This window comes from Anopheles maculipalpis, chromosome 3RL (assembly GCF_943734695.1).
Source record: "Anopheles maculipalpis chromosome 3RL, idAnoMacuDA_375_x, whole genome shotgun sequence".
In the NCBI taxonomy this organism is placed as follows: domain Eukaryota; kingdom Metazoa; phylum Arthropoda; class Insecta; order Diptera; family Culicidae; genus Anopheles; species Anopheles maculipalpis.
In genome coordinates this window covers 17,926,246-17,944,909 of record NC_064872.1, presented here as the reverse complement: position 1 = coordinate 17,944,909, position 18,664 = coordinate 17,926,246, and the positions used below count along the sequence as shown (strand labels likewise).

The 18,664-nt window shown below is 41.8% G+C and overlaps 2 protein-coding genes across 2 annotated transcripts in view; one reads left to right on the top strand and one right to left on the bottom strand.

Moving 5' to 3' along the window:
* LOC126564828 (protein pygopus) overlaps window positions 1-18,664 on the top strand; it is a 341,232-nt gene that overhangs the window by 109,508 nt on the left and 213,060 nt on the right. The window lies entirely within an intron of this gene.
* The window catches only part of LOC126565780 (uncharacterized), a 136,743-nt gene that overhangs the window by 32,652 nt on the left and 85,427 nt on the right, over window positions 1-18,664 (bottom strand). Inside the window, exons 10-18 of the mRNA XM_050222988.1 lie at window positions 16,330-16,596; window positions 15,967-16,257; window positions 13,401-13,535; window positions 11,494-11,610; window positions 10,654-10,871; window positions 9,714-9,863; window positions 8,746-8,925; window positions 6,796-6,934; window positions 568-777 (exon numbers count right to left, since the gene is read on the bottom strand). Of these exons, the coding sequence (XP_050078945.1) occupies window positions 568-777; window positions 6,796-6,934; window positions 8,746-8,925; window positions 9,714-9,863; window positions 10,654-10,871; window positions 11,494-11,610; window positions 13,401-13,535; window positions 15,967-16,257; window positions 16,330-16,596 (1,707 nt within the window). The remainder of the gene's footprint in view (window positions 1-567; window positions 778-6,795; window positions 6,935-8,745; window positions 8,926-9,713; window positions 9,864-10,653; window positions 10,872-11,493; window positions 11,611-13,400; window positions 13,536-15,966; window positions 16,258-16,329; window positions 16,597-18,664) is intronic.

Sequence of the window (18,664 nt, the reverse complement as noted above, 5' to 3'; positions counted from 1 at the left end):
TGTTCTTGATTGTACTTTACCCTTACCAAGGGAAATAACTATGAGGGTTCTTGAGTTAATGCCTAAGAGCCCAAAGAGCCCCAAGAGTGAACATTGATACTCGTACACCGGTCAAGATTATTGCCATGAAGTGTTTCGGTCGAAAAACATGAAATGTACGTACTGGTTGATAGAATAAAATATATAATACGCTCCCGCTTACTATCTGACCCAAAGTGTCTATCATAAATACTTGAATTCATCGAACCCATCAGCCATAGCTTCAGTAACATCAGAACACAGGTATATAATTTTCAAACATTCCTAGCACTCTAAACCATACTGCTGGACACACAGCTTCGTTACATTCCTACGAGAATATCGTCGCAGTAGTAAACCTCCTCGTTTCCAGTGCAATGAAAACGACAAGTTTTGTTGTCCACCGAATTTACAATTTAATTGCGTGTACACTCCCGAAGGATTCGTTGTGTGAGCGATAAAAAGAAACACACCCTTACAAAAATTGCTCGTACGTATCATGACGGTGAGAAAGCGAAACACACGCATACAAACAGTAATGGTACTTACCGGCGGGAACAGCTGCAGCAGGCCGAGAATGAATATTGCCATTGCCATTGAGGTTGCGGAGCAGAATTGCATTTTTAAAAAGGTCACACAACACCGCCGCTGATACAGGATCGGCAGCATGATGGCGAAGGCAATGCACGACTGCAGGAAGCAACATCCGCAGCTGATCACTACCAGTATTGGCCGGGTAGTTGTCTTCGGTATCGTCGGCTAGGGAAAGAGAGCGTGCAGAAGAACAAAAAGAAATGAATGCAAAATGGAAAAGAGTTGCCATTGAAAGTGGGAGGGAAGGTTCGGCTTGAAGGATGGAGGTTTGCAGGAAATGAGTTCTGTTGCGAGCGGAGCGAGTGCGTCCGGCACGAGCATAACGATCGAACAGTCGCTGGTAAAAGTTTTCCAGGAAAATCCTCTTTTTTCATACAGTGTTTGTTTAGAATTTCGTTCCATATTCACAGACACTTCATTGGGTGTGTGTGTTGTGTGGTCCCACAGCGGGGAGTATGGCGAAATTACATCGGTTATTTTTTGTGGCTGCTGGTGAATGTAATGTTTCACGTATCTCGTTTGAAAGCAATTCCTGGAAGTTTTAAAACAGCCTCACACCTCGTTAAATGGGTTGAAGAAGGTTTAAAAAAAAGTTACTATTTGGCAGTTCATGAAGAGAGAACGTTGTGGTATTTCGAAGGATACAAGGATGGGTCAGGAATGTTGTTCTAGCGCGAACAATGTGCTTGATAATTCAACTGTGTGGTTTAAATTATGTGTTTAAAAATTTACATTATTTGGAAGATAGTGATAAGGAAAAGTTTAAAGAGCTCAAAGGAAAAAGATTATAGGTGTAGAACGATTGTTATTAAGAGATCAAAATAGTCTAGTATAATTATTCCTCTGAATTCAACATGTGATAATGAGGCTCTAAAATATTTTTTTGTTAGATTAAGTAATACAGCTCGTTGCCGTATTCTTGAGCTGGTTTTGAACTAATTTCTCAAGCCATTTCCACCTTGTATTTGTATGGCTTATCCTTTATTAAATCTTCTGACCAATCTTCAATCCTTTAAAGCATTAGCTAATAAAATATTTCATGGAGGAAAGGGAATGTCATCAATTAATTTTGATGTGCACAAGCATCATAGAAATGATGCTTCCCCGATAACCGGTTTAACATGCCTTTACCTCGCTCTCAAACTAAACCGAATTATCCATTAAATTGGTTCAGTAAGAGGGAGAAAGAGATAGTAATTTGGAAGCAATTAAAAATTCACTAAACGTTCCAGTGGTGCAGCACTCGCAGCTGCTCTACCTTGTCCCTTCCTCCTTGACTTCGGTCGTTGGATCAGGTTTATTGGCGCTTGATTGAGTGTTATTAATTTCGTACACCGGTCCGATGATGATGCCGCATCATGACGAAGGCGAAAATGTCGACACACATACACCATGCTTGCCGAACAGAAGAAGGACGTTTCGTAGAAGGGGATAATTTGTATCGAACTTATAAACGCTATCGCATGTCTGTTGTATGCTGGTGTTGAGATAAAAGAAAATGAAGCGAAAAGGGTTGAAATATTTATAAGAGGTTTAAGGTCTAACAGGTAGAAAGGAATTCCTTCCGGAGAAACTTTTTCAGTGATTAATAGGGAATTCATTAAGCTCATGGCTGGTAATTTGAAAGCATACTGCTGCTGCTGCTGCTGCTGCTTGTAATGAGTATTGAGTGAGCGAGTTGAAAAAGGGAAGCCCTTCACAACAATATCCCGGAAGTCGCTTAGCGGAAGGTAATTAAGATCAATCGAAGCAATTTCTTACGGGCGGGCGTAGAACATGTTGTCGCAGTCAGCGATAATAATAACAGCGACACAAACACAAGTTTACCCACCAGGGGAACGATCTGTAAGATTGTTTATGCAACGATCGCACTTTTGATTCAAACTTTTCTGCCTTCCCGAATGGTCGGTTCTCCCGGGTGCCTTTTTGTGCCATTTTTCCCTTCCCGTAACGGGGCAGCCATTTAAAGTTATCGATATTTTGTTTGTCGCATCCCTGGTGCCGGACAGAATAGAAACGCTGGCCGGCATCCGCAAACCATAACCTTATCATTTTATTTCACGTAAAAACTAACATAAAAATGGAAATAAACACCAATTCTGTTTGCCGGCACGGACTGTGACGATTGTTACTGTGTACCGTCGGTCCGTGTGGCACCATCGCCAGGATGGATGGAATGAATTGGATTAGATTTGGCAGATTGGGATTGGGAACAGGATGGCGGTGGGAGCAAAACAGAGACGGTAAGACGTTAAAAATCACCCCAGCACACCAGTTGTGCAAATCTGCAACTTTCAATAAGAAACCAGTCGTATCGAAAATTTTATAGCTCGCCACATAAATTCCTCAAGCCCCCTTGAGCTTGAATGAGTTTGCTACGAGTAACGGCGGAGGGAAAGGGCACGCTGGCAGCCGGAAGCGTGCGTCAAGGATGCTGCCAATCGTAAAAAGGAATTTGTTGAACGAAAAAGGAAAGAGGCAATAGAAAGAAAGAGCGAAAGGACAAATAAAAAAAAAAAACTTCCAGCAAATCCGGTCATATTCTCCATCGGTTGCTATCGACAAGTGTCGCTGTGTGACGTTTGGCTGCTGTGTGTAGTTGCTGCCCACTAAAGGGGCGGGGAGAAACCGTGCGGTAAGAGAGGAGCCGGGGGAGAACATTAAAAACTTTGTAACATCGTCGCCGACGTGACGTGATGGAGCTGTGACAAAGAACGGGACCGCTGTGGTGAATATGCGCCAATCCGAAACTAATGCCACTCTCGATGTGGCTTGTGTCGTAGGTTGGTGGTGTGGTACGTGGGAAAGCTTGGATGGCAATGGCCATTCAACAAACCCCTGGAATGGTTATTGTGGTTGGTGGCGGTTGGCGGAAACTGCGGACGATGGATTGGTAGAATAAATTTATGATTTTAAATGTTGCCAAGCATGGTCTGATCCATGCTGGGGCGACTGGGGGTAAAAATCGTTTCTTGCTTAAGAATCTTATTTTGGCGTCAGAAAACAGAAACAGAACAGAAAAAAGGCATATTGTTTTATTTAAAAAAACTGATATGTAGCAGCGCTTTGGCTTAATGTATCATCATACCATAAAAAGAAAGGGGTGTGTTCCCACCAAACAGTGATGTTGGATTGGCAAAAAGGAGCGTTTTTGCCAGCAGAATCATCATCGTTTCAGTGTTTTATGTTGATGGTCATCAACGACGTGGTTGCTTCCGTTGGTACCCCTTCTTCGTGATGCGTCTTCACGTGGGTCTTTTTTTTTCGAACACTTCCTCGACTATTACCGCAAAACATGCGCGGAACACGCACGTTAATAATTTATGATAATTGCCCTACCGTGTGGGTTGTTGCGGCATTTCCATACACAGGTTCTTGCTGGGTACGGATCATTCTAGTGCCACCAGTATCGGACGGTAGATGAGCATGCATGCCGAATAGCTCGAAATAAGATTTGCATTTCTTATCAATGCAAAAGACCGTCTAGCGAAGCGGCTGGAATTTCCTTTTGAAACTTTTGGAAATAAATTTCTGTACAGCAAGGGTGTCAAACATGGGTGAATGGGTTTGCTGAATAATTAACAAAAGGAGCAGCTGGAAATTTAAGAAGGAAAACTGTTTCTGTACTGTATGATACATATTGCATACTTTTTCGTTAATTTTGTTCATGTATGCAGTCCGCAAAACAATGGTATCGATAAGTGAGGTTTGAAGATTGAAAGCTTTGCTAACATAGCTTCGTTACTAAGTTGGTTAGTTAGATAGTAATTAGTAATGCTAGAAGTATTACATAAAAGCACAAATGACAGCCCAGTGGTAGGGTGACAACGGCGCCGGTCTTCACTCGGCAGAACCGGAGTTCAAATTCCGTCCGGATCATTCCCTCGTAGTGAACAATGAATTTCCAGCTATGTGGTTTCAGCAAGTCTTTAAAATGGTCGGCGTAAAACAACACCTCTTTTAAAGCTCTACCTTTTTAAACTGTTCTACTCACTTGAACATTAATTGTAGAGATAGACATTTGAATTCGTTTAGCATAGCCTGATTGGCTACCCTAGCCCTGAGCTGTGCGTACACAGTTCGGTACACATTTATCTTAGCATCTTGCTGTATGTTGCAACGAAATTAATTTCACCTGCCTTATCTTATGTAAATAGGACCTGGCTGTATAATCGTAACATAACGCAAGTGCAGTAAGGTATTTTGCAAGCAATTTGAATGTACAAATGTATTCACGAGCCTTTTCAATCTTACAAAAACTCTGCCCCCGCATCCAAACAACGTTGCGTAAATGTATAATAGAAAATGATGATTTATTTATATCCTCTCCCGCTTGTTTACTCTCCCTGCAGCTCACATAGCCACTCATGTGTAGGGTTTTCGTGCGTGCGGGAATAAATAGAGTGACAACAGATAGCAGCGTGAAGCACCGAGATACGATCCAATGCCTTCGTGTTTCACGTAATCCTCTCCATAGCGTATGGTTTGGCGAAAAGGAAACAGGCACAATTTGTGACACAAACACCGCCAAGTTATGGTCCACCGGCTCAGACATCTAACCAACCGAACCACTAAGGAAGGGAAACAGTTGCGACACGCATTGCGCTAGAACAGATGCAGGATAGCATATTTTGTCTAGCATAATCAACTTGCTACCATTTGAATCTATTTTCCATTTTCCGACGTAAATCTCTCCACACCAGAAGGCAACACCGAACGCCTACCGTCCGTGGCATTTGGAACTGGAAGCTTTTCGTGAAGAACCTTAACTCATCACCCAATGGAACGAAACGAAGTGAGTTGAATAAACATCTTGCTAAATGAGAGAGAGAGAGAGAAAGAGAGTGAGAGGGAACGAGGAAAAAAAACATACAGATATCACATTGGACCATCACGGGCAACCGGATGAGAGGGAGCCTTCATGCTAGAGATCTATTCCGCCGAAAGCTCGTAAGGCTGAAGGCATCGTTTTCAATTTTTATCTCCAAACCAAGAAGAAACTTTCACCCATTGTATCCTTATAACGTCGAGTTTTCCTACATCCGGAATGGCGCGAGATGGTGGTAGAAAAGCCATTTGGAGGTTTTGAATGGATTCCGACCAGCTTTCCGGGTGGGTGGTGGCACTTCGACGCTTCCTGGCGTTGTGGAAGCAAATTGTGCCCGGAATGTATTCTAATGGTGCCTTAAGTATCATTAAACTGAATCAAATGAAAATTTATTGTTTTCCAGCGTAGTAATTCCGCTTACACATTGCTTTGCTCTGGCATGTCAGTGGTGTAGAATTGTCAAATTATTTCCGGCAGGAAAAGCGGTTCCTTTTTTGGAGACATTCAGAGGGGATTAGGAATCATGGAAGGGAATCATGTGTGAGGTTGAAGAAAAGCTTAGTGATAGAAGAATAGTTCTAGATTGTAGATGTTGTGTACATTTCAACTGTAGACTTTAGCAATGTGGCATTGTTTTTAGTCCTGAAAGGTTCTTAATTTAGAGAAACAGATTCCTGTGTACGTTGCTCTTAAAATATTGCATACATTTTGGCGTAAAACGCTCTAGACGTCAAACACTAAATTTAATCCTAAAACAGCGTAAAATTCATCGAAATATGAACAACATTTAAGTCTCACAACAACTAGATTGCCATTTGAAGCACACTTATTATTCGGCTGCTAAAATGCTCAAGCGAGCATTTTCCTTTACATAGAAATTGGGAGAGCGTCTTGAATGATTTACTATGTGATCCAAATATATTTCCTTCATCTAGACCGCAAACGTACGAATGCAATTTCGTATATGTGGCACATGAGTGTCCTTCAAGACGGTCAGACCAAATTCCCTTATGCACCATTATCTATTTCACGAAATCACCACCACCGACCACTTCAACGCACTTGACATGAACGAATTACGAGCGTACTCGCATACCCTATTGTTCGATGTTTGTATGCTTTTTGTATAATATAGGAAAGAAAAAAACAAGAAATAAAAAAAAAACGTTCCAATGGTCAATAACCTCGCTTGCAAGGATTCGTTTTGTCCCCCCCCCCCCCCATCCCACCATTTCAGATTGTTAGCTCAGCATAACTCATTGACCTTTGTGTTCGACACGAGCGAAAGGAATGATGGGAAAGGGTTTAAGATATGGCAGGGAAGTGTGTTTTGCTTGGGAAATGGAAATACTCACGTTGTAGTTCTTCTTTGCCAGCAGTACCACGAACGTGCCAGACAATGGGCAGATGCAGCGGGTAATATTTTCTAGCAGATTCTCGGTGATGCATAGATCCGTACGCCACGTCGGTTCGAACGTCGCCTTTGAGTCGTAGCTGCGAAAGGGAGGGCGAAGTAGGCAAAACATTAATGGTGGCATGTCTGTCTATGCGGACAATGCGAACTAAAACGATTCCTCTTCTCTCTGTACAAGCGTACACAAATCTAGTGAACTCTTCGTCGTCGTCGTCGTCGTCATTGAATCGTTAATCATCTAAATTGATTGTGTAGTATCGGTGATGCTGAAGTTCTTGTTGTATGCGTACACATTGCTCAAGTCCACTAAATAGCACAGCAATGAGATTTTATGAAAGCTCCCAATGAAACAGGTTTTAGGCGATCGAGCGATTCTGCGGAGTGTGCTTTCGAGACGTAATTGCGAAAGGGGGAATAAGTTGGAAAATGTACTTCGATTGCTTTTGTGATTGCTGTTCTTGCGCCCGAGACAAATCCTCCACCCTACGCTGGGTGGGGCTTATGATGCATTCAAGTAAATGAGGAGCTTTCATCAATGGAATTATTTCATAACGAAATTTTAATCGTCAAACGAACACTCCTGACGTTGTCGAGAGCGAAAACACGGGAGCGATTATTATTGTTGGCTATTTCTGTACAGGCAAGAGCAACTGATTAGTGAAGGTGTAAAATTCGAGGAATTCGATTCTGTTCATGTAAAATCGTTGGTGGAATTAGAATTCGCAGTAATGAATTATGCAACGTGGATTTAAATACAACGAACTCGTAGGATATGCACGAACGACAGCAAATTATGCAATACCAGCGCTTTACGGAAAGTGACTCATTAATGGTATTACAACGTCAGACAGCAAACTGATAAGCGTCTTCTTTTTAAAGCCGTTTTTTATTTGATTGAATGTGTAGGCATTTTGTGAAACGTGCTTGAAAATTGTGAAAGCAAAAGCTCAGTCGCGTGATTGTGCTGTTGAGCAATATTATGAACGCGTATTTTTGGATATAATTTAGGTATTGCTTTTTTTGGCAAGATTTTCCCACTTCTGACAGCTTTCAGTCAGGTTTCACGAAAACAAACAGCTTACTACGGTTAAAAGCATGTCTGACCCTGGAAGAGTTCGAATGAACGCACCGTCTACCCACGCTGCACAAAACCGTCCTATTTGGAGGCAGACATACAATTTGTTCGTACGCCTTTTTCTTCAAGCCCTCTTAAAGCCGTAACGGTTACATTGTTTTGTTAGGAAAGGCAAACACCAACAGCTCCTTTCTTTTTTAATGTGTGTTGTTTTCCTACGTCAGCCTTCTTTTTCCGAAAGCCCAACATATTGAAAGCAGCCTGATTTGGCTTCATTTTCCCAGCGATACCTGTCAAAGCAGATTGCTGGTTTGTGGTTTTGTTGGTTATTTTTTACATTAGGTTCGAAAAGAATAATAAGTGAAACGTTTCATATTGGCTTTGTTGATCATAAATCACGTACGAAGATTAAGAAAATGGCTAACAAGCAAATCGTTGATAAAAGCAGTACACCATATTGCTCTTCTCGCAGGGACAGCAACCTATTTTTGGTATTTTACCTTTATGAAAACTGTTACTGCTAGATTCAAGCCATGTAGTACGTTCAAATTTTCATCGAGAAAACGAACACACGGAATGAATTCTGCAGCTTTGACAGTCCTTTAGTAAGTGTTGATAAAAATAAGAAACTTTGAGCAATCATTCCACATCCATTCATGTACATTTAATTTTCAATTTAAAGCATTTCATTCGTTCGTTGCACTTTTCGTTAAGTTATGGTATTTGAATGGTTCGAAGGAGACCTGGACCAGGCCGGTTTACCATCGTCATCGTCGTTATATTCTCCGGTCAGAGGTCAGAGGTATTGACACTTACCCACACAGCGGTATCCATTCGGTGGTGGGTGAATTTTCATGCTGAAAAACGATTTCCACGTGGGCAGCCTCGAGCGGCACGTGCAACGGTTGGTTAGCCTCGCTCCCAGTGCGGTTCGCGTAGTACAGCCAGCTCGAGATGATTTTCGACGCCGGAATGTAGTCGATATCGGTACCGAAGCTGTCGCGCATAAAAATGGTACCGAAATGATGTAAAAATTTGGTGGTTAGTATGAAAATTTATTTTTAAAACTTTTTTGGCTGTATTTGTGTGCATGTAACAATAACGGGTCGGCTCACATAGGCACAGGACGTGCGTCAGTATCGTCATGGATTCGTACCGGAAGGCGAAAAGCAAAGGATATTGGCTAGGAAACGAATGCGAGCCCACGTCGATACGACGGCTGGTTATGACGATGTCCAGCTGTGAGTTTGATGCGTTTATCAGCTTATCGTCTGAAGCTCAGCGTGACGTCTTCCGTAAGTGAGAGGATGCTAGGTTTTTTTTCGATATACTTTGACGTTCTTAGCAAGCCTTCGAGCTTGTTAATATTATAGAATTCAACTAAGTTGGTTAAAACTGAAGTTGTGGTTCCGAACCAAAGTATTTCCAATTTCAACTAAAACGATTGGCCTTATACAAGTATTTTTGGTTATCTTATTCAAGTATCGATTGGTGGTTAAGTATTTTTGTGGGTAAAAATCGTATTATTGGAAAACCTTCTTTGATTTTGAACAAGTCGCAAACATAATACAATCAGCGAACTCTTACTTTTAAGAAAATAATGTATCAAAAAAAATTTTAATAGTTTTACATTCCATGCAGATGACAACATCGATACCCCTACTATACAAACAGTGATTGGCAACATAAAACTCCATGTCCCAAACCCTATCGAACGTCGCGTATGATCGTTTCAATTATGCAAACAGCACCGGTTTTTTCATGCTCTCTGCTTTGTAACGTACCTGTTTTTGGCAAAATAGAAACGGGGCAGAAAGCTGGTAAGATTTTTGTACGATATCACCGTCACCAGCACGGTCCCGTTGGCCACGATGTCCTGCAGTGAAGCGGAACGGTCCATTTCCATGTACAGCTGGTCGGAGTAGAGTTGATCGCTGCATAGAAAGCAGGGCACCAGATAGAAGGAGAGCAACAAAAAAAATCAAATAGTACAATCCGTTTCTTGTAGCGGAAGTAAATCGTGGGTCAATCGGCAACAAATCACAATGGAAACAGTTGGATGTGGATGGAGAATTTTATTTAAATTTTAAATCAAAAGTTGGGTTTTGTTTCTGGGAATAGAAAGCCTGCACCAGGTTAGACATGGTAGGTAATCAGAATTTAGTGTCCAGCATTGCCAGTATCGGATTCTCAATTATTTCGATCGTATAAAAGTGACAAAATAAAATGTCTGAAACGTTATTAAAAAGTGTCGGAAAAAACACAACTCTATCACTATTTTTAACGTCACACCATTGAACTAAATGTGCGCCAAGCGCTTTGCAAATATTATTGCTAAACGATACCTTAAACATCCAATGCCAAAACTGCTACCAAATGTTTTGTAACCCAATAAAAAAGTCAACAAACTGTAGGATAGCAAACATTTAGGCGCCAAAAAATCTAGACAATTCTTCTAAATGGAAGCAATTCGGTGGAACTAATACAATCAGCTTAACTTTGCGTTCTTCATATCTGATGGCCATTTCAAATATATTTTCACGATAGAAAGAATAATCCCTTTCGCCACGAAAACTTTCAATGATGTTTGCCATTCAGTGTTAAAGCGATAAATGTTGTAAAATTTAATGTTAAAAACTTCTCAACTTTGCATATGGAGGGAATGTTAACGCATATGATGCATAGCCTTAAGCTGTTCACAAAACGTTTCCGATCAAAACCTACCCGTAAATTTGCAGATTGAACGGTAGGCCCTTGACCGTTTCCGTGTACAGATAGAATGAGTTCAGCTGATGGGTGGCCGTGGTTGATGCGGCATGTTTAACCCCTGCACCGGCAGCCGGTCCAAGGGCCGAGGAGGATGAGGACGAGATCGGGGCAGCCATCGTAGTTTCGTGATTGAGAGCGGCTGCCCGCACCAGGTCCTGTAGTTGCTTGATTTGCTGAAACAATAATAGAACGTAAACGAGGAAGAGAGAGAGAGAGGAGAGAGAGGCGTTTAGGAAAATTAGGAAAATTTTCCAATTGACTCCAATTGTGTGCCAATTGGCGCATACCGGGACAGTGATTCGTACCGCCACGAACCGTTGCGCTAGAAAAGGTGGAGAAAGTGATTTCCTTTCACCGATCGCCAATCATAAGCCACACTTCTGCATCCGAACGAACCAGGGTAAAGAATTGGAAAATTCTGCTCCAGCGCAATGATTTGCAGTGCGCGTAGAAACATGCTCGGTTCGATACATTTCCATGACTGATGTTATGGCTACGGTTCGATGAGTTTTCCAGCCGAAGCCAACGAACCGTTCTGGCTCCATCAGCCAGACGAATGGATCGGAGCTTTGGCGCGCCCGGGAGAGTGAAAACGGGAACAGGATAATCTATTCAAGAGATTGAGCTGCTCGTATCGATCTTTTCCAAAGCCGTGAGTTGCGGGAAATTAATTCAATCGATTGTCATTGGTGGTCGGGCAGTACGAATCACATCGTTCATTAAAAAGAGGCTGTAAATCCTGTACATTACACATTCATAGAAGAGGAGTCGAAGCTTCTCTTAGAGTCTACCAACCTGTTGGCTGTTGAGTGACGCTTTGTTTTGCATAACGACGTCGACGATGCGTAAAATGATGTCCGAAGCGATTTCCTGCTCGTGACGCGTTCCGGTCGCTTCGATGTAGCTAAATACCTGTATGAAAAGATAAACGGAATGCAAGCATTTATTACACATTTCCCTATCAGATGTGGCGGATGTAGAGCGGAGCCGGGTTTATCATTAAAATGTATAGGGACGTCCTGAGCGAGCGTCTATGTCTGTATTGCTGTAAGCTAGATGAGGAAGTAGGATGAACCGGGTTGTTAAATGTTTGTCATTACTTCAATTAACCACTCGTGTTTTCCTGATTAATGGTTCACCTCGTGAAGGCGGAACGGTAAATTGATAATTAAATAGATTTACTGCTTCGTTATTATTTTCCATTTCACATCCGTTTGCATAAATGCGATGAAGTATTTGTGGCTTTTTCATGACGAGTAATAAAAGAAGGTAAGTACATTGGCGAAACAGTAAATAATCGCGAATCAAAAAGTAATGTAGTAAACTGAAACAAAGAAAAACTAAAAAGAAGCTTCGTTAAGCGCTCCGGAACGGCACGGAAGTAGAATGTACAGGAATCTACAATCTTCCGAAACTAAAGTTTACCGCTTGACCGTCCATTTTTCCTCCACCGGTTGGCTAAAGTTTCCCATCCCGCTCGGCGCAGTGCAATTAAATTTTCCTATAAATTATTCACTCACCATAAAACTTATGAATATTTAAACCGCGTTTGTAGCGCTTTCTGCTGTGCTGCTGTGAGCAGTTTCGCTTTTATGTTAAAGCAAAACCAAACACACACACACACAAACAGAACCGGTGAGTGCTGCTTCTTCCGGTTTAAGCGATTTGGTTCGGTTGGTGATGGTGAAAGAAGTGTGCCGGCGTTGCAATTCGGTTACAAAATTTAGCTAGCTTGGGACGAAAGTCCCCAAAGGGAGTATTTTTTGTTTTGTTTTACATCTGCGCGCCCCTGTTTTGCTCATTTCAATTCAACCGTGTGTACAAACATCCACTCCGGGGAGCTGGAGGGTTTGTTCAACCGACAATGACCGTGGCCGCACCGTTGGCCAGACCAGTGGGATAGGCAATGGAAATGCGAAACAAATGAAAAGCCAGCTGACCCTGTGCCCCTTCTGTGGGTGGGTTGGGTTTGGCGGGGGAGCTTTCCTTTTCAAGTTGTTTCATGCAGGCTAGCAGAAACGAAAAAAGAATGAAATGATTGCGAATAATCGTACTCCTTGCCTTTGGCTGCGAGCAACAGTTTGCTGGAATAGATTTTTAGGTGGATTAGGTACACAACCACAACCACCGTCAACTCATCTCCAGCTGTGCAGTGGTGGAGAATTTTGGTTAAAGTTAAATAAATTAAAGTAATAAGCTAGCTGAAGCACAAAGAAGATATCGCTCATATCGTACTAATCCCAGCCTGGTGAAGCACCACACCTGCTTGACCTACGCAGAAGTTCGCATGCGTTGTAACAGCTAGCTATTTGTGTTGTTACTGTACAGTAATTCTTGTAACACACGTGCACACAGAATAAAAATAGTAAAAAAAGACAACTAAACCACACAGAACCGTTGTTGTCTTCTAAGGATTAGAGCAGTTTTTTGTGCACAACTGCAGGCATTTTAACGGCACAATGAAAAAGGGTGACCTGACAAGCAAGTGATGAATGGTTAGTTTTAGTTTCATTTGAATGCCGTTTTTGTGTGTTTGTGTTGTGGCGAGCTTGAGTGCCCTTTCCATGCCGGTGTCTTAAGCAATGCTAGATAGTTCTGTCGGCCGTCGTTTAGGGGTATTTATTTGTGGGAGTCTCTTAAAATAAGAATAACAAAGAAAAAATTTACTTCCATTCCAGGGTAGCACTTCCCCGGGCACTTACCTCTTGCAGCAGTCCTAACAATACGCCACCCTCGCCCGGCAGAAAGGTGGCTGCGTGGGTTGTAGCAAATTTCAAACACGACTGCAGCACGTTAGACCCGTTAGTTTTCTGATAGCCGTACGTAAGCCCTCGGAACTGCGAACGGGCCGGTGAGTGTTGGATGTAGATTGGTATACATTTATTTTTTGTGTGAAGTTATTTTACCGCACAACCAGAAGGTTCACGTATCCATTTGTCCCGAGAATGATCAACCGTGGCAGCAGGGCAATGCAAATAGAGAAAAAAAGAATACAGCAGAGCACATAGTTTAGTACACTTTCTACATAAAAAAATATAGAATACGAAAAATAGAGCCGATGGAAACCGTAGTTACTCTTACACACGTGTATATGGGAGTATAAAATAGTGAAAGCCTATCGGGCGAGTGAATCGCGCATATTTAAAAGTATTCGTGTTGTAAGGTTGATTTCTACACGGTTCAGTAACATTCCGGCATTCCCGCGAACCCGGCAACCATAAACCTTTCTACGCTATTTTCTAGGGTTAGAACTTTTTTGTTCCACTGTCCGTCAACCACAGAACCGTTCGGGATTTTTGTGGCAGGCGTTTTCTATGGTTGAAAGCTACCCAGTTTCTATGCGTGTACAATGTATCGTACGAGGTACATAAGTTATAATAAAAAATGCTTTTTTTCTGAGTGGAAAAAAAGCATACGTTATACAAGAGAAAAATCTAAGGTCAGTATAAAACCATTTTGAGGTATCGATTCGTGATTGTGAAGTTTTTTTTTTGAAAATTGTAAGCAATTTGTTTTTCACTTTTACTGCATATTTCTATTCATATTTCTAGTTGTAATCAATATTCTTCTCTGCGTACATAAACACATTTTCGATTGAAGCCAACCGATCGAATTGTGTCAGAAAGAGCACCAAACATTCACATTTGAAGGTAGGATTGTGCTGATAATACAATGACTGACAGGTAATTAGCGTGGTATTAGTAGTTGGGGACTATTAGTAGTGCTTCGGGGAAATGTCATTGTGCAAAAGATAACTAACGAGATAGCATGTCGGTGCATTTAGAGCTGATGCAATGCTTTTGTCGTTTTGCGGAGGCTCGATTATTGTGAAACAGCGGACATAACATTGTGGTTTAGGTCATGTTTCATTGCGTGATAACGCGTATGATGCATGTAGTGTGATAATGATGGAAAATAAAGAATTTAAACGATGACTACCATAGCGAGCACAACACATGTCACTGTGATCTATCAACAACCGTTGTGATCACTCGTAGTGATTAAATATTTTTATCTATTAAAAGGTACCGTGTAAGTAAGTAGCGGTTAAATGTTCACAAAATAAAATTAAGCTAGCCAGTTAAGTAAAGCAAACATTAGTAAACACTCTGTAGGGATAAAGAAAAGATGCAGTACAATCGCTTCAACAGAGATACCTAACGATAGCAACAATAAACTGTCTCAAAAACGGTTCTCATCTCATCTCATTCCAAGGATCCACGATGCAGGATCTCATAAAATACAACACTTCAAGCTTATTTGTTTGCTTGCGTAAGCTAAACTTTAATGCCGACCCATGAGGGTTGAGCATCATATGCTTTTCTCCCATGTGACTGCTATACACAGCACATAACACTCATCTGACTTTATCTCCCAAGCGCTATCGCTACACAATCACACGGTGTTGCAAAACCACAGCCGTTTTTTTGTTCTTCCGTCGTAGTCTGATTTTCTGACTCCGTTTTGCACAACTCTTTCCTGTCTCCTCACCAAAATGCCCAAGACACAGACGACCGTTTGCTAGACGATGTCTCCAATTTCGCTTATCCCTTTTGACGGGATGGTCGATGAATGTTTTGTGAGTAAATTTTCTGTTCTTGATCCGCTCTTGTTTTTTTTTTTTGTTGGCTATGCCCTTTGCCGTCTTCAAATGAAGCCGCCGGAGTGATGATCGGAATCGGTAGCGGTCGATTTGTTTCTTTGCGAAAATATGATAATGACATTGGTTCGCTCTTTTTGGGGCTTTTTTTTTAGAAGACAGGTCAAAAAGGGGATGTTTGGGTAGGTTTTTTTTTGCTTCCATTTTTTTTTGCTGGGATGTAATGCGGTGCGTTTTGTAGGATGAAATTTGGAAACGATGACACAGCAATTGGAAATTTGTATCGGTTTACGGGTGCGAAAGGAGAGCGAAATGATATTCTGATGTGCTTGCCAGAGTGAAGATTAACTTGTTCTGTCGGTTAAGAATGTGTCTTCGTGAATGTTTAAAATGTGGAATGCTTTTCGTCGTCGGTTTTTTCTGTGTGAAAATAACGATATTGGTTTCTTGGTTGAGAATGATTTGACGGGAAAAGCATAAAAGAAGAACTTTTGTTTCTTTGCATGATTGCTTTGGTGGGAATTTTTCTAACTATCAAAAGGAATATCGTTCAAACTCGGCAAAAAATTGACTTAGATAAAATAATCAAATGACTAGACATCAATAAACCTTGTGAAAATAAAAACACTATGTCCTACCACTGACCCAAAATTAATCCTACTACTTACCTCATTGTCTATCTCGATCACCTCTTCCGGCACGCAGTCGGAAAAGTCCGGCACCAACCATTCCGGACGTCCAAAGTCCCGCTGCTCACAGATTCGACTCGCTAACCCGGTCCCCCGCTTGGGACAATCGGCCAACACAGCCGGCCCACTAGCACTGGCAGGCCAACTCACACCGAAATCATCATTCTGTGGACAGAGAGTAACCGTGCCCGGTTCCACCACCGTCACGTGTACGCTGCGTGATACGGGTGCCACCGAATTGGACACGATACAGGTAAAGACGACCGATTTCTGAACGCAAGAAGCACGAAACATTATTGAACAAGTTTAACCTCAGACGAGGAGGTTCTCGCTACTACTTACCTGTAGGTTGTTCACCTTAAGGATACTTCCGTCCGGATAGAGATCCTCCCAGAGTTCACCGTGCGGGTCGGATTGAAATAATGCTCCGTTTTTCGTCCAGCTGTAACCGAGCGTACCGAACCGTCGGTCGATATCCTGGGACAGGCAACGGATCAACAGCGAATCACCGCGGAAGAGTGTCACGCTCGGTGGATCAACGCGCAGTTGCGGTACCTCCAGGATTTGTACCTTCGTCGAACGGCACTGCTGGATACCCATGTCGGAAACCTGCCACCGATCACACAGCACCCGATGATGATGATGGTGCCGATAGGATCCGTTGGGCGTGATTGAAAGGAAAATTCGCCAAAGAGAAAAACACAAGACATGGAAAAACGATTGCGGTTAGTACGGGGGGTGTTTGTGTGTGTAGAAGAAAGGCTAATGAATACGAAACGAGAACGTGAGGAAGGAATCGATTTCCTGCTCCTACAGACACACGCAAAAATACCTCACAGTTGTTTTGCTTGTTAGGGGGAAAAAAGCATCAGATCCCAAGAATACACAGTTTGGATTTTCATTTGTTTTTGTAGCATTTTGTTTCACCGTAAACTAGCTTTGTTCTTTATGCCGATCCGAACAAGACGGCAACCGGAGCGATAGGGATCATTAGAGTCTAACTCGGGGCCAACTTCAAGTGAACCACCAAAAACCAATGTATGTGCTCTAGCTCGTTTATGGAAGGGAATGTATTTTTGGTTCGGTTTCAATATCCGCCGGAAACGATCCCGTCAACGAGCTTGTCAAGAGATAGGAAATAAATGTGCATTTAATGGTCGCTTTGTTTAGTTTTCCCGTGCGCTTCTCGTCGAGGACGTGTCGATTTTGTGTGGTGAAGCGAGCTTTTGTTTTGCTTAGTTTTTCGGCTAGCACAAAGTTCATTTATTCTGGGACAATGATTTATCTTTTCGATAACGGTTTTGCCGAAAGGTCGTCCAGAAATAGTATGCGAAATATCGGAGTGCTCTTAACAGAGCAGATGGAATAGAGTGTGTGATGGTGCCGATAATTGATGTGTGCATTTGAATAATTGTTTAAATATGTAAATACTCATCATGTATGAATGATAAATTAATGCATGTATTTGAACTCAACATTTTGTTGATGGGCAATTTTTAGCCAGAACGTGCTGGTATGACCGCAAACGTTTGTTGTCTTGGGAGTACAAGTAAAATCAATCCAAATAGGACAGTAAGCTAAGGCATTGCCAAGGGTTAAATTGTAAAAGTAGAGCAAGTAACAGAAGAATGATGGCAAAATGGTAATGGTCCAGATGGGGTTTGCTGCTGGTTCCTGCGTGAAAGTAATCAGCATCGTTACCAAACTGCATCATTTGGTCTTCATTTCTTAGAAGGAATGGCGTCTTTCAGGTACCTCGTAATTGAAGGGAACGCGACTAACAACTAAATTCGTCGGTTCAAGAACCCTTCTTTAACAAGTAACGTCGGTATCGAATAGGTCTCTTAATCCAAACCTTATCTACCAAGAGATGTCATATTTTATGGAGTCTTTTCTTTTAAACCTTGTCTGCGAACAGAACACAAAGACAAGGTCTTTTTTACTCAGAGTCTGGTCACATAAAGGATAGCCAAAAAATTCCCGTGTTGTATTAGGGGCCTTGATATCCTCGCCTTGTCTTGAAGGGATTCTAATTGTAATTCTTACAGTTAATCTAATTCTTACAGGCTTTGCCGAGTTTGGATCCGTCACAGACAACCAGAAAGTCCGTGTAGGCCATTGTCAATTTGGTGGATTGAAGGATTGGTTGGAGTAAAACTATGAGAACCTACTAGCTGATAGTAATGCTGATTTTGTAATATACACGAACAATTACACATCCATTTCTTTTGACAAAGAAGTTAATCAACTGTGTACGCGACAAAAAGTATTTCAATTTGCATTACGCAAATTAAACTTTTAGCTCAATATGAACTTTAATGCAATGGAAACTACGCACATGAAGCTTAAAGCCCAAAGAAGATTTACAAATAATTAATTCGTTTGGAATGCTCTGTCCCCTTTTCGAGTGCTCCAAATTGTACTACTCCTCTTAACATCAACGGCACATTCAATTGCATCGGGGCATCTTGAAGTTAAGTGATGATGCAGATGAATGCAATGCAATGAAACATAAGCACCGAGGCAACCGAGTGCCGAACAGGGTATAACTTCCCACGAGAGATGCAATCTTCAAAGAACCGAAACTTCTTCCAACCCTTGAAGGGTTTTATAAGATTGCTTTAGCTGTTTTTTGTCTTTCCACTTCAGTAAGAAGCACACCCCGAGCCCAAGAACA